Source organism: Callorhinus ursinus, unplaced genomic scaffold (genome assembly GCF_003265705.2).
Source record: "Callorhinus ursinus isolate GAN/ISIS: 27379988/994484 unplaced genomic scaffold, GSC_fseal_2.0 scaffold31, whole genome shotgun sequence".
In the NCBI taxonomy this organism is placed as follows: Eukaryota; Metazoa; Chordata; class Mammalia; order Carnivora; family Otariidae; genus Callorhinus; species Callorhinus ursinus.
Genome location: NW_027397093.1, coordinates 8,115,053 through 8,128,556, shown reverse-complemented (window position 1 = coordinate 8,128,556; position 13,504 = coordinate 8,115,053). Strand labels below are relative to the sequence as shown.

At 51.2% G+C, this 13,504-nt stretch overlaps 1 protein-coding gene across 1 annotated transcript in view; it reads right to left on the bottom strand.

The window, feature by feature from the left end:
- Nucleotides 1-11,139, bottom strand: part of DLG5 (discs large MAGUK scaffold protein 5) — a 122,883-nt gene extending 111,744 nt beyond the window's left edge. The window contains exon 1 of the mRNA XM_025850496.2: nt 10,770-11,139. Coding sequence (XP_025706281.1) covers nt 10,770-11,073 — 304 coding nt within the window. The 5' untranslated portion in view covers nt 11,074-11,139. The remainder of the gene's footprint in view (nt 1-10,769) is intronic.
- Between the last annotated feature and the right edge of the window lie 2,365 nt (nt 11,140-13,504).

Below are 13,504 nucleotides of genomic sequence, written 5' to 3'. Positions count from 1 at the left end.
AAAAAAAAAAAAGTTGTGTAATATGAAGTCTAAAAGGAAACGAGGGAGGGAGGCAGGTCCCTCCTTAAATGGAACTCAGTTCTACCTCGCAGTATCTTCCACCTGTCAGCCTGTGATTAGCTCTCTGGGGTCCAAGAGAATCGGGTCTCACCCCTGCCCTGTGTCCTTTCGTAAATAGGCATCCAAGCCCCCCTAAGTCTCCTTTCCTCCAAAGTGAGCTCCTCCTGAGGTCCTTCTGGAGCTGATGGTAATGCCCTCCTTAAAATGTAGGCTCCAGGACCAAAACACTGTGAAAGTGTGTTTCTGAGCAGCCCCAGGAGGCAGGGCGTCCTGGTCCATGCACACTCTAGACAGACTCTAACTCCGAGCATGGCCTGCACCCTGCGATGCCTCCTGATTCCTAGTACAGCGGGGCCCTGCCTCTCCACTCAAGGGCAGGACACTCCCAAGAGCATCAGTGGCTCCAGTGGCTGGCTCTCACCTCACATAAATCGCCTCAGTCCTCACCAAAGCCCTCGGAGGAGAATGCTATTAGCCTTTTTACGGATAAGGAGAGAGAAGACCCAGAGAGGGTAAGCAACTTGCTGAAGTCCCACAGCCTAAGATGGAAGAGCCAGGATTTAAACCCCAGTCTGGGGGAGAGCAGGGTCCCAAGACTGGTTTATGACACCCAGCAGTCTCTAGTCCTGAGGCCTCCCTCCCTGGTTCCAAACCTACCAATGCTGCTCAAGCCACCTGGCTCATTCCTCTGTGTCAACCGTCTTCCTGGTGCTCCCCTGCTCTCCAGCCCAGCACGACAGCTAGCCGGTCCCAGACCTACAGCTGTCAACCCACCAGGACAGATCGCACATCCTCACGAGGCGCCCCTGGAAACCCTGACAGGGGACCAAAGCCCAGTGCTGCTCACTCAGACCTAAAGAAGACGGCAAGACACAGTGCCTGCTGGCTCAGTCAGTGGAGCATGTGACTCTTGACCTCAGGGTCATGAGTTCAAGCCCCACATCAGACATAGAGCTTACTTTAAAAAAGAAGAAGAAGACTGCAGGAGGTTTAACCATCTCAGAGATCAGCCATCAAGAAATCAGACCTCATTCTTGACAAGCCACGCTGGGGAAATGGAGGCTCAGGGAGGTCCCATACCTTACCCAAGGTCACACAATCTCAACATCTACTGGTCCCAGAATCTACTGCATATCCAAGTTACCCACACATCCAAAAAAAATCTACTGGTCCCAGAATCGCACGTGCCTATTTCAGCTGGTACTGGAGTTTAGAAGATGGGGAAGTTCAAGGTCTGGCACCTGGGGGGTGGAGAGAGAGAGGGAGAAAGTTTGAAGAAACGATGATATACACTGATGTTCCAGTTCCACGCACCAATGCTAAGGTTTCCTGAAAGTACACTTCTCAGAACTCTGATGTCGCAAGATGCTCAATGAAAAAAGATGTGTGGTCAAATCCATTTGGGAAACACTGCCTGGTGAACCCACTCCAATGACATCCCAAAGCACCCTGGCCTATTAGGGCTCTCAAGAGGTTCCCAATAAAGGAGCCTGTGTGACCTGCTCACACCAGCACTGCTCAAATGCTTTGACCACAGAACCCTTTTGTCCAAGCAACACCACGAACATCCCACCAGGCCAGTGCTGAGAAGAGGTTTCCTGGGGAAATGCTGACCCAGGCCTTTTGAAAGAAAATCTTGATAGCCATTGCCCTGGATCCAAGACTGAAAAACCAAACCAACCCAGAATGGGACAAGGAGGAAGTGTGTATGAAGCAGAAATAACTAGCATACTTCAGGGCCTTGGGGGATGGAGATATTAGTACTGGAAACAAGACGGAAATGTGTGAACACCCCTGGGCTGCCAGATATGAATGCTGCTGAGACTGTACAGTTAATTTCTGGCCTCGAGAGTCACAGAGGACTCCTGAAACTAAAATCTTTCTTTAAGGTCCAAAGAAACTGTCCTGAGACTTTCCAAAATAGGTTGCGGGCAAAAATCCACAAGTTTTAGAAGAAAAAAGGAAAGAAAATGTTGGAACTAGGACTCCAGCCAGGCCATTCGCCCTTGAGTCAAGATGCTGTGGACAGTATGGATTTCCTAATTAAAACTCAGGCAAACCATATGACGGTTCCTCAAAAAATTAAACACAGAATTACCAATAATTTCCAAAAGAACTGAAAGCAGGGACTCGAAGAGGTATTTGTACACCAATTTGGATAGCAGCTTTATTCACAACAGTCAAAAGCTGGAAACAGCCCAAGTGTCTACTGACAGATGAATGGATAAATAAAATTTGGTCTATACATGCAATGGAATATTATTCAGTCTTACAAAAGAAGGAAATTTGGACATTTGCTATACCAAGGATGAATCCTGAAAACATTATGCTCAGTGAAATAAGCCAGTTACAAAGGAATAAATATTATATGATTCCACTGACATGATGTTCCTAGAACAGTCAAATTCATAGAGACAGAAAGTAGAGTGGTGGTTACCAGGGGCGGAGAGAGGTAAAAGCAGGGAGCTGTTTAATGAGCACGGAGTTTCAGTTTTCCTAGATGGAAAAGTTCTGGAGATCTCTTAAGTAACTATGTGAATATACTTAACACTACTAAACTATATACTTAAAAAACGGTTACAATGGTACATTTTGTGTTCTTTGCCATAATTCAAAAATTTTTTAATCAAATAAAAAAATCTTTTAAAGATTTTCTTTATTTTATTTGACAGAGAGAGAAGAGAAAGAGAGCGCACAAGCAGGGGGAGAGCCAGGCAGAGGGAGAGGCAGACTCTCCGCTGAGCAGGGAGCCTGACATGGGGCTTGATCCCAGGAACCTAGGATCATGACCTGAGCCAAACCAGACACTTAACTGACTGAGCCACCCAGACGCCCCTCAAATAAAAATTTTTTAAAAGTAAGGAAATTCTGACACATGCTACAACAGGGATGCACGCTGAGGACATTATGCTAATTGGAATCAGCCCACTACAAAAAGACGAATACTGTGTGATTCCACTTCTATGAGGTAGGTCAGACTCAGAGACAGAAGTAGAATGGGGGTTGCCAGGAGCTGGGAGGAAGGGGACAATGGAGAATTATTGTTTCATGGGTACAGAGTTTCAGTTTTGCAAGATGAAGTTCAGGAGATGGATGGGAGTAATGACTGCACAAAAAGGGGAATGTACATAATACCACTGAACTGTAGACTTGAAATGGTGAAAATGGTAAATTTCATGTTATGTCTATTTTGCCACAATAAAAGCACAGAAAAAAAAATGGCTCAAATGCTAAGTTTTATGTTTTGTATATTTTATCAAAATACAAAATAAAACAAAACTCAAAGCAAATGGGTTATGACCCTTAGTGTGAAATGAACATCAAGGTCAACAGTCACCTCTCAATTATCCACCAAGGGTTTAGCGTTGGATGACCATCGTGGGATACTCCAAACATCTCTGTTCAGTTTAAAATGTTTCTGTAGGGACGCCTGAGTGGCTCAGTCGGTTAAGCGTCTGCCTTCAGCTCAGGTCATGATCTCAAGGTCCTGGGATCGAGTCCCACATTGGGCTCCCTGCTCAGCGGGGAGCCTGCTTCTCCCTCTGCCTGCCGCTCCCCCTGCTTGTGCTCTGTCTCTCTCTCTCTCTCTCTTTGACAAATAAATAAAATCTTTAAAAAAATAAAAAAAAATAAAATACAATGTTTCTGTAGCACTTTTGTGGAACTCTGTCTCAAAAAGATGGAGACACACAATTCAGGGATATGCTACCTGGCTCTGGTAAAAGGTGAAAAAAAGATGTAATACCCATCGCCAACCCCCAGCTCAATCCCACTTAAAATTCTTCTCTGCTGAACACTCTCTGCATCCCTACTGCAGACTGATAAGCAGCTCAGCCCTCTTGCTCTATGCCCAACATTTCTGTGGCTCACGTCTTCCCAAGGTTACAAAAATTACTGAAGAGCCCCTTTGCACTGGCCTGCAGAATATCGGGGGGGGCGGGCGCAAAATACCTAACACAAAATATTTCTCCTATGCTGTGTACTTTTTCAGGGAAAAGAAAGCCAGAGTATCAAAAAATCATTCAACCCTAACACTAAATCAGAAAATAGTAACCATGGGTGCCTGGGTGGCTCAGTTGGTTAAGCGACTGCCTTCGGCTCAGGTCATGATCCTGGAGTCCCAGGATCGAGTCCCGCATCGGGCTCCCTGCTCAGTGGGGAGTCTGCTTCTCCCTCTGACCTTCTTCCCTCTCATGCTTTCTCTCTACCATTCTCTCTCTCTCAATAAATAAATAAAATCTTTAAAAAAAAAAAAAAAAGAAAGAAAATAGTAACCATGGCACAGAGCTAGAAGACGACTCAGAATCTTGTCCAACTTCGAACTTCCTTGGACTGAATGCCACCTCGGCAGTGCTGAGAATCCCACAGAACTGAGTAAGCCCTTACTTAGTCAATGCTACACTTCTAGTTTGACTGTCCTGGGGAAATATAAAAATAACAAAAAACCACCCAAGCACCAGGTGGCTAAGAAGCTCATCCAAGGTCAAGATGTTGCACAGTTAGGAGCAGATCCCCATCCAGGTCTCTTTCGAGGATACCAAGCTGGCATTCAGATTCTGAGTATGAAAAGGAAAGGTCTCTCCAATCCCATAACAGACAATGTGGGCACTCCACATGGCTCCTGGCAGCCAGCCCCAGCATGCTGACACCTGATGGGTAACCTTGGGAACTTCAGACATCAATGTCACACCACCTGCCTCCATCACAGACATACCGTGGGTGGTGACATCCGTGTGTGCAACTGGGACTCACTCTGGCCTTCCTGTACTCCCACAACCTTCTGTCACTGTGAAGTCACCACTTAGGAACATACTTCTGAAGAGGATATGGACTTAAGTGCAACACACCACTCATTCCACACACAGCAGACAAGTCATCCATTCAACAGAAATTTCTTGAACACCTTACTTGAGCCAGACTCTATTGTAGGCATCAGGAATCCAACAGTGAATACACAGAGATTACATTCTACTCTTGGTGACCCACAGCCACAGGAAAAGCAGCCCTAACATCTGTTCAGCACAGTTTACAAGGAGCTCTCAGAAATATCAGGAGAATCCCAGGTTTCCAATTCTAAGGCTGGCTGGAGGCTGCATTGCTCACCACAGTAACAAAGTACTTCTCCCTCTTACTACTGGTTGTCAAATAGCATAGTGAAGTAGTTACTGCTTCAACTACTTTGTAGAGTAGGAGATAAGCTCAGAAGGGTTAACTGCCTTGCTCAAAGTCTAAAACTTACTAAAGGATGACCACCTGCCCCACCACCCCACTCCAGTGATGACTTTATCTGCGAACTGCAGCATGACACAAAGATGGGACCACATACAGTAGTCATTCGCCTACTGTTTTAGCTGCACCAACATCCATCCTGCTCACCTTGCTTTGGAGAATGGCTTCCCCCACCTCCCCCATCTCCCCCATCTCAAGAACCATAGGATACTGTACAGGCTGCCAGTCACAGCATCCCATCACCCTACCCTATTCATTGGGTCATCTGCTGAGACACTCTCAGTCCCCCAGCCCTTGCCACAGTGATTGGGCCTGACATGGACACAGACCCCAGTGAGGCCAAGCAGAACCCCTCCGTGAGATTTTCTGCCTGGGCTCATTAGATGGATCTCCCTTTATTCTCTGGTCAGGGACCATGAAGATGAAGTCCACAGGGTCCTGAGGCCATGCTCCATGGAAAAAGCCCACAGCATTCAAGGATCAATCATCCAAAAGCCAGTTTCTCAACCCTCTACCCCAAGCTTTCAGAATATTATATAATAAATTTCTCCTTTCTGCCTACTATGCTTTGAGCTAAGTTTCCGTCACTTGCAATAACGGTGTCCTGAACTAATACCCACAGAAGGATAAATAAAATCTGCCCTTCTCTTAGAAATCTCTTTTCAACCCTTACTTTCAAGCTCCTCCACTACTTCCTCTCAAATAACACAATTAAAAGAACCAAAAGAAAAACTACAATGGTTGGAACTTTTATGTCCCTATTCCAGCTGACCCTCCAGGCTAGAGAAGATGAAGATGATGTAGCTGGTACCTGAAGAAGGTAGAGAGAACAAAAGGCCCAGGCAACCTCTAATGAATAATAAATAATCCACACCTGACAATCAGCAGCCAACTACACTCATCCTGCTGGAAAAGCCTGGCAGGTTATTCCTTTAAAAACATTCCTCCAGGGGCGCCTGGGTGGCTCAGTCGTTAGGCAACTGCCTTCGGCTCAGGTCATGGTCCCAGGGTCCCAGGATCGAGCCCGGCATCAGGCTCCCTGCTCGGCGGGAAGCCTGCTTCTCCCTCTCCCATTCCCCCTGCTTGCGTTCCCTCTCTCTCTCTGTCAAATGAATAAATAAAATCTTTAAAAAAAAAAAAAAACAAAAAACACAGGGCGCCTGGGTGGCTCAGTTGGTTGGGCGACTGCCTTCGGCTCAGGTCATGATCCTGGAGTCCCGGGATCGAGTCCCACATCGGGTTCCCTGCTCAGCGGGGAGTCTGCTTCTCCCTCTGACCCTCTTCCCTCTCGTGCTCTCTATCTCTCATTCTCTCTCTCTCAAATAAATAAATAAATAAAATCTTAAAAAAATAAATAAAAATAAAAAAAATAAAACACAAAAAAACCCACTCCCAATCTTTGGGGGTGGGGGGAAGCACAAACTGGAAAAAAAAAAAAATTCCTCCAGCCTTAACTTATGACAAGTGTCCAGTGTCTAAGTTCCTAGTGCCTCCCAAAGCCCTCGCTCAGCCTAGCCGTTATGGCCACGCCAGATTACCTTTGCACCCCCATCCCCCCGGAGCCTATGCCGACCCCTGCTCTGCTCCAGCTGCTTTCATTTCGGCAGCCTGAACCGGAACGTCCTCCTCTCCTCTGCCTGCGTTCGTTCACATGGCCTCTTCGACACCACCTCCAGCCCCAGTCCCTCCTCAAAGCCCTCCTGCAGCAGCCATTGCTGTGTCCACTCTCTTGCCTCTGGTGAAGCCAAGTGGGCAGCTTGAGAGGAGCCTGAGCAGGAGGCACGGTGGGGGGCGAGAAGGAAACTTTCATCTCTGAGCACACAGGGGCAACCATCCAGTTCTGCCATTTCTGTCTCCTAGGACAAGCCTAGGGAGACATGATTTGGGGAGACCCTCACATTTAGGCGGTAATTAGAGCCACGAGAGGTGGATGAGAATACTTGGGGAAAGTATGTGATACACAGAGTTTTAAAAGGAGGAAAAAGCCTGCTTGTATCCGTATCACTCAATTGATCTATCTCATTATGTCACTCTCCTGAGTGTCCCATTCCCCCAACTAGGTGGCAAGCTGCGAGCTGGAATTACATCCTCCCCACCTCTGTCTCCATCTGCATCGCAACCCCACCTGGACCGAGCACAGGACCAGGCACTTCAGTCCTCCCGCATTACATACCGCCCCCAACCCCAACCCCAGCGGCTGAGGCAGGCAGCCTTGCACCCTTAGCCCCATCTCACAGATGAGGACACTGAGGCTCCCAGCCAGGAAGGGACCCTCACTCCAAGGGCAGGCAGGCAAGGATCTTCAAGTGACTTGAAGATTGATTTGGACCAAATAAGATCCTGGTTCACCGGCAGAAGAGACATCAGACACCTGAACCACTCAAAGGAGAACAAGAATTCTCCCCTCTTACTACCACCAGCGGGGGCAGATTCATGTATTCGGACAAGAAAACGCTACATAATTCCAGAGTTTCCCAATACAGGAAATGGCCTGAGATTGAACTGAGGGGGCCTAATCAGGTAATAGGAAAAAATATCCCAACAGGGAATCAGGAGCACTGGGCTTAGCCTCAACTGAGGCCCATTTCTGCCCTGCAACTTCTGGCCTGTCCTCACACCATACATATATGAGTGTGGAACCCAGCGTAATGCAGACAAGACACCCTCATCTGGGACTGCTACAGAATCAAGTGAGATATGAAAGTATGCAGTAAGATTCAAAATGCTGAGCAGCAACGTACCATCAATCCTGGAAGAGGAATGTCCCTGCCCCCAAAATAAAACAACACTGTATGTTCCTTAGTCATCTTCATACCCCAGGCCTGAGCACAGTGGGTTATAAATGTCTGGGTCTTGAGCATGAGCAGAGCAGATGGGTTTGGTCTGTGACCTGCCCAGTACCACCCAGGCCAGTTTCCCCCTCAGCTCCAGGCCCACGTGGGGGGGGCTGCCAGCCCGCATTTGCCTAGAGCACAGCAAGATCCCAGTGCACCAATGCCAGCCAGGAGATGGGCATCCTGGACCAGGGGCCCACAAGGGGTGTGGAAACCACCAAGAAAGCCCCTAACTGGGTGATGGCAGAGCCGCGGACCCGCATGCACAGGGAAAGGTGCCTCCAACCCTGCAACCAGAGCAGCTCTTTATGCCCTGAGCTTTTTGCCCCATTAAGAAGGGCTCACTGGTGAAAAGAGGGGAAAAAAAAAAAAAAAGCTGGAAAACCACTGCACAATAACTCATCCTTTGGGAAGCCTGGGTGGCTCAGTCAGTTAAGTATCTGCCTTCAGCTCAGGTCATGATCCCAGAGTCCTGGGATGAGTCCTGCATCAGGCTCCTTGCTCAGCAGGGAGCCTGCTTCTCCCTCTGCCTGCCACTCCCCCTGCTTGTACTCTCTGTCTCTCTCTCTCTCTCTGACAAATAAATAAAATCTTAAAAAAAAAAAACACTCATCCTTTACAAAGGTCCCAACACTACTCTTTACTTGCACACCACGTTACCCCTCCCCAGAAGCTCTATCTTGCCATACCAAATGCTATCCTAATTTTTTTCTAAAGGGGTAACTAAAATGAATGTTACTTCCCTCTGACAACTATTTTACTGAGGATTTCATGACCCTCTGCAAAACCACAGAATTCTGCCTTGTGGTAAAACTCGGGTCTTAAATCACTGCCCTCAGGGGGGCGGGGAATCCAAACCCTACTGCGTCCCTTCCTCAGAGGTCAAGACCAGCTCCTACAACCTCAGCCCAAGTGAGGCCCCACCTTCTCTGCCAGGCACGGAGAAGGGGGGACCTAATTAATGGAAATCCATCCATCTATTCCAGAGATTAAAGCTAGAACTGATTCAAACACATCCCAAGGAGGATGTGGGTCTGCACTCTTAACTTCTTCACTTCCTTGATCAATTTTTCTCTTTCAAAAATAGAAAGATAAAAGCAATTAAGAAAAAAAAAGTTACCCCAATGAGATTTCCCCGTGTCTTTATCCTCATGGGCACATCTGATGCCTTCTTAGCATCCCCCAGAGCACCAGCCCAGGAGAGGACTGCGTTTGCCCAGCAACTCAATTATGGCCATAACTGGGAGACCGAACGCAGGTTTGAGGGACGTAAATGCTAGAGTCAGAAATCCCAAAGTGGAGACAGAGGGCCACCAATGAAATGATGTGCTGTGTGGACAGTTTATTGTTTGCGTCTCAGTTTCTTCCACTACAAAAAGTGAGGCTGAGACCAATACACACCGCAGCTCTTACCAGAGACAGCTTATAAAATCACTCCCTCAATAAGTGAGGCTTCTAACAGCCAAATAATTGGGTCTCATCAGCTTTGGGCCCACAGTTACTCAGGGCTCTTTGTCAGCCCTCTCAGTTCATTCTTAAAACAAGGACAAGACATAGAAAAGGTGGCATTTGCCACTCCCTGGCTCGGAACGTGTTTAACAAAACAATAGGTCATAACTGAAAACTCCTGGTGCCCAATACTTTTGAGTATTGAAAACTCCAAACTGGAGTTTTCTCTCTGGCAAAGTAATAATAAGTAGACAGCTTACACAGTAGCAACAATAAATGTAATAAAGCAGAGCGCCTGCCACAACAGTAGGAGCCTAATAAATGCAGGCTTCCTCAGTGCTACACCTTCTTCCTCCAGCTTCCTTGTCTAAAAGGCTGGCTTTCCACGCTCCCCAACCAGGCTAGGCCAAGCCTACCACTTGTCACAAACTCCCAGTAGTACCCCCACCCCCAACACACACACAGGAATGCTCACAAACCCATCACCCAAGGGCACCGGCCACCAGCCTTCCCTCCTCAGGCAGCTCAGCACCGCCAGGGAGGGATCTGAGCCCCAACAGCCACTACTAGGATTTTCCCATGGTGCAATGCAACTTCCCCAACTTTTCCAGGCCCACAGTTTCCAAAGAAACCTAGCAGGCATTGTGCATAATCAAGCGCAAGTCTGGGTAAGCAAACAGACTGAACTCTGGGCAGAGGGAGCAGACAGAGTCAGAAAGTGAAAAACCACCAATGGTCATGAAACGGGGTGGCAGGGGCCAAAATTCAGGAGGACCAGTCCTGGCCCAGGCTCCATTCTTCTAGACTGTATCACTGATCAAAGGCTAGCAGGGACTCCCAAATGACCGGTGGATGATGAAGAGTCTTAGGAAAGGGACTGCCGGACATCCTTCCGAGGTCGGCTGGACCTGGTGGTCTCAGGAGCACCCCGATGCCGTGGCGACCGGAGAGTCAGGGCCTGCAGTGCCGGGCATTGTTCACAGCGACGGGCGGGACCGGGGGAGGAGGTGCGAAGTAGGGGACCACGCAAGTCCCCCCGCCCCCCCCACCCCGTCCCCAGACGGGCCAAGGGAGGGAAGCCCTGATCCACGGCCAGAGCTAGGTGAATGAGTGGCCCTCGAGAGTTCCCCCTTGGGAGCTGCAAAGAGAGATGGTGGAAGGCGGTCCCAGAGGCCGGGCCAGGGGTCTGCCACTCACCGGCGCCCTCCGAGGGCTGTGGCGGCCCGACGACGCCGTTCAGGTAGAGAATGGGCAGCAGGTGAGGCTGAGTCTTCTCCAGCGCCGCCCGCAGGTCCTGGAAGTGGTCCCGCTCCTTGGCCAGCAGCAGCTTGAGCAGCAGCTCCGCCTTGGCGCCTCCCGCCTCCTCGTCCAGCTGCCGCCGCTCGCCGGGGCTCAGCGCTCCCGCGGCCTCGAGCAGCCCGAGCACGGCCTCCACCTCGGTCATGGCCTGGGCCAGGCTCTGCTGACACTGGGCGAGCAGCTCCCGGCGCTGGGGCTCCATGGTGGCGGGCCGCCCCGCCCCGCCCCGCGGACGGCTCCGGCTCCCCGAGGCCGGCAGGCGGGCGGGCGGGCGGCGGCGGCGGCGGCGGCGGCGGCGGCGGCGAGTGGCCTCGGGCGGCGGGCGCTCGGCTGCAGCCCTAGCGCGCCCGGGGCCGCGGGGCCGCGGGGGCCATGGGCCGGGGCCTGGCGGGCTGGGGGCCCGGGCGGCGAGCGGCGTTCAGCAGCGGCCGCCTCCCGGGCTCAGGAGCGCAGCCATGTTGGCTGCGGCGGCGGCGGCGGGACTGGAAGAGGAGGAGGAGGAGGAGACGGAGGAGGAGAAGGAGGAGGCGGAGGAGGGGACGGCGGCCGGGGCGCGCCCCGAGGCCCGGCTCCAGCCGGGCATACTCCCCCGCCCCCTCCGCGCGCGCCGTCCGCCGCTCTCTTCCCGGCCCCGCGAGAGATCGCGCCCCGGCGCTCGGGCCCCGCGCCGCCCCCCAAACTAGACCACAACGCCGCGGGGAAAGTCGCCGGCGCCGCGCTCGCCAGGCCCCCGACGGCTCGGCCTGGCTCGGCGGCCGCCCCGGGCGAACTCACCGGGGCCCCGGGGCCGCCGCCAGCTCCGCCATGGCCCGAGCCCCGCTGCTGCCGCCGCCGCCGCCGCCTCCCGTCCCTCCGCCCTCTCCCTTCCCCCGCAGTCCCTCCGAGAGTACGGGCGGCTGGTCCCGAGGGGATGGCGAAGGGGAGGGGTCCCCGCCTCCCCGCCCCCGGCCCGCCCGGGAGGCGGGGACGCCACGCTCCCTCGCTCGCTCTCCGGGGCCCCGAGGCCCGGGCGCAGCCGGGGGTGGGGACGCGGAGTTAGGGGACTCGCGGGAAGCAGCCGGTACCCCCAGCGCCCCCTCCGCCGGACACATGGCGAGCCCCCAGGCTATTGGAGACAGCCTCAAACAAAACCATGCCCCCCCCCATCCAGGGTCTCTAATCTGAGAACTCCAAAATATAAGCGTGGACACAAGTGAGGAGGGAGTCCCCTAAATTTGGACATCTCCAAATTAAGACCCCCTCCGAATCTGTGAGATTTCCCCCACTCCAAGGAACCCCTAGAGAATTTCCCAATAGACTCCCCCGAGTCTCGGTTGATCAGGATCTTTACCCTCACCCCCATTTGAGACAGCTTGGCCCCAGAGTCTTAGAGGGGTTCGGATGTTGGGAGGAGCAGGGGTTTTGCGGTGGAGCCCTTGACCTTTTTGGCAAGATGTCACCACGAGATTCTAGCTAGTCTCAAAGGCGGCAAATCAATGGACTACAGAAACCTTGTACCCTGACGCCCTCAATGAGGATCTACAGTCCCACTCCAGAGTCAAGAACTCTTCTGCCTTCCTTTATAGCCTTTTGCAGACACATACCACTTACCTCCCAAATGCAGGAGGTGGTCCTTAAAGCTGGAGCCCCAACTGTTTGCTCTCAGTAACCCCACCCCACTAGTATAAAGTGGGATCCCAGGTCCATTGCAAATGTCCGTGCTGGACTGAATGAATCTCAGTCACAAACGCTAGGGGCCCCGGGGACCTTTACTCCTGACATTCACTTCCACCCTCCCCCCCATTCCTTTCCTGCCTCCAAAAGCAAAATTTTCTCCAAGATTCTGCTTCTTTAAGAGGAAGAGTCAAGTTTATTTAATGGGAACAAACTTTATGTACATAGTGGTTGGAAACAAGGGGACCAGAATTTGCATTCCACTGTTGGATTTCCCTTTAAATAACTGTGCAAAGTGGGAGCAAATCAGTTTCTCTGGCTGATCTCACTTTTCTCCTCAGGAAAACAAGGTGGGAAGAGTGTATTGAATCAGGGGTTATGAGCCTTGAGTTCATGAATAAGCTAGAGGGTGTCAGTGAAGCTTTTGAAATTATGTGAACATTTTTGTGGACATGCATGTATTTCTGGGATGGGGGGCTCCATAGCTTTGATTAAATTGTTTAAGGCCTCCATGACCAAAAATGGACTCCAAAATGACAGAACTAAATTATTTTAAGAAGCCTCCCTGCTCAGATAGTCTGGGCTTCCCTTAGCTGAGCAAGGTTCTAGGGGAGGGGAAGGCTGGCTACTGCACAGTGCCAGGGTCTAGACGGGCTCCCTCTAGCTGTCCCTTCCCCCCTACCCCTGAGACATGGTTCCCCCTTCTGGCCACCACCTCCCCTGCAGCAACTGCAGAGGCCGAAATCATCCGCAAAGGCATCCATCCTTCAGGACACACCTGAAGGACAGGACCTCTGTTCTTACCTGGATTAACTAGAAATCTAGGGGATGGGAGGAAGGAGGAACATGGGAGGAGGAGAAGCTGGAGACTATTTGGTTTATGGTTAGAACCAACTGTTAAGTACTGATCCAAAGGGTGCCTGAAACAGCAGGAAGGCATAGTGTTCTAGTGCCCCCTAAAAGGATGGTGGTAGCATGTG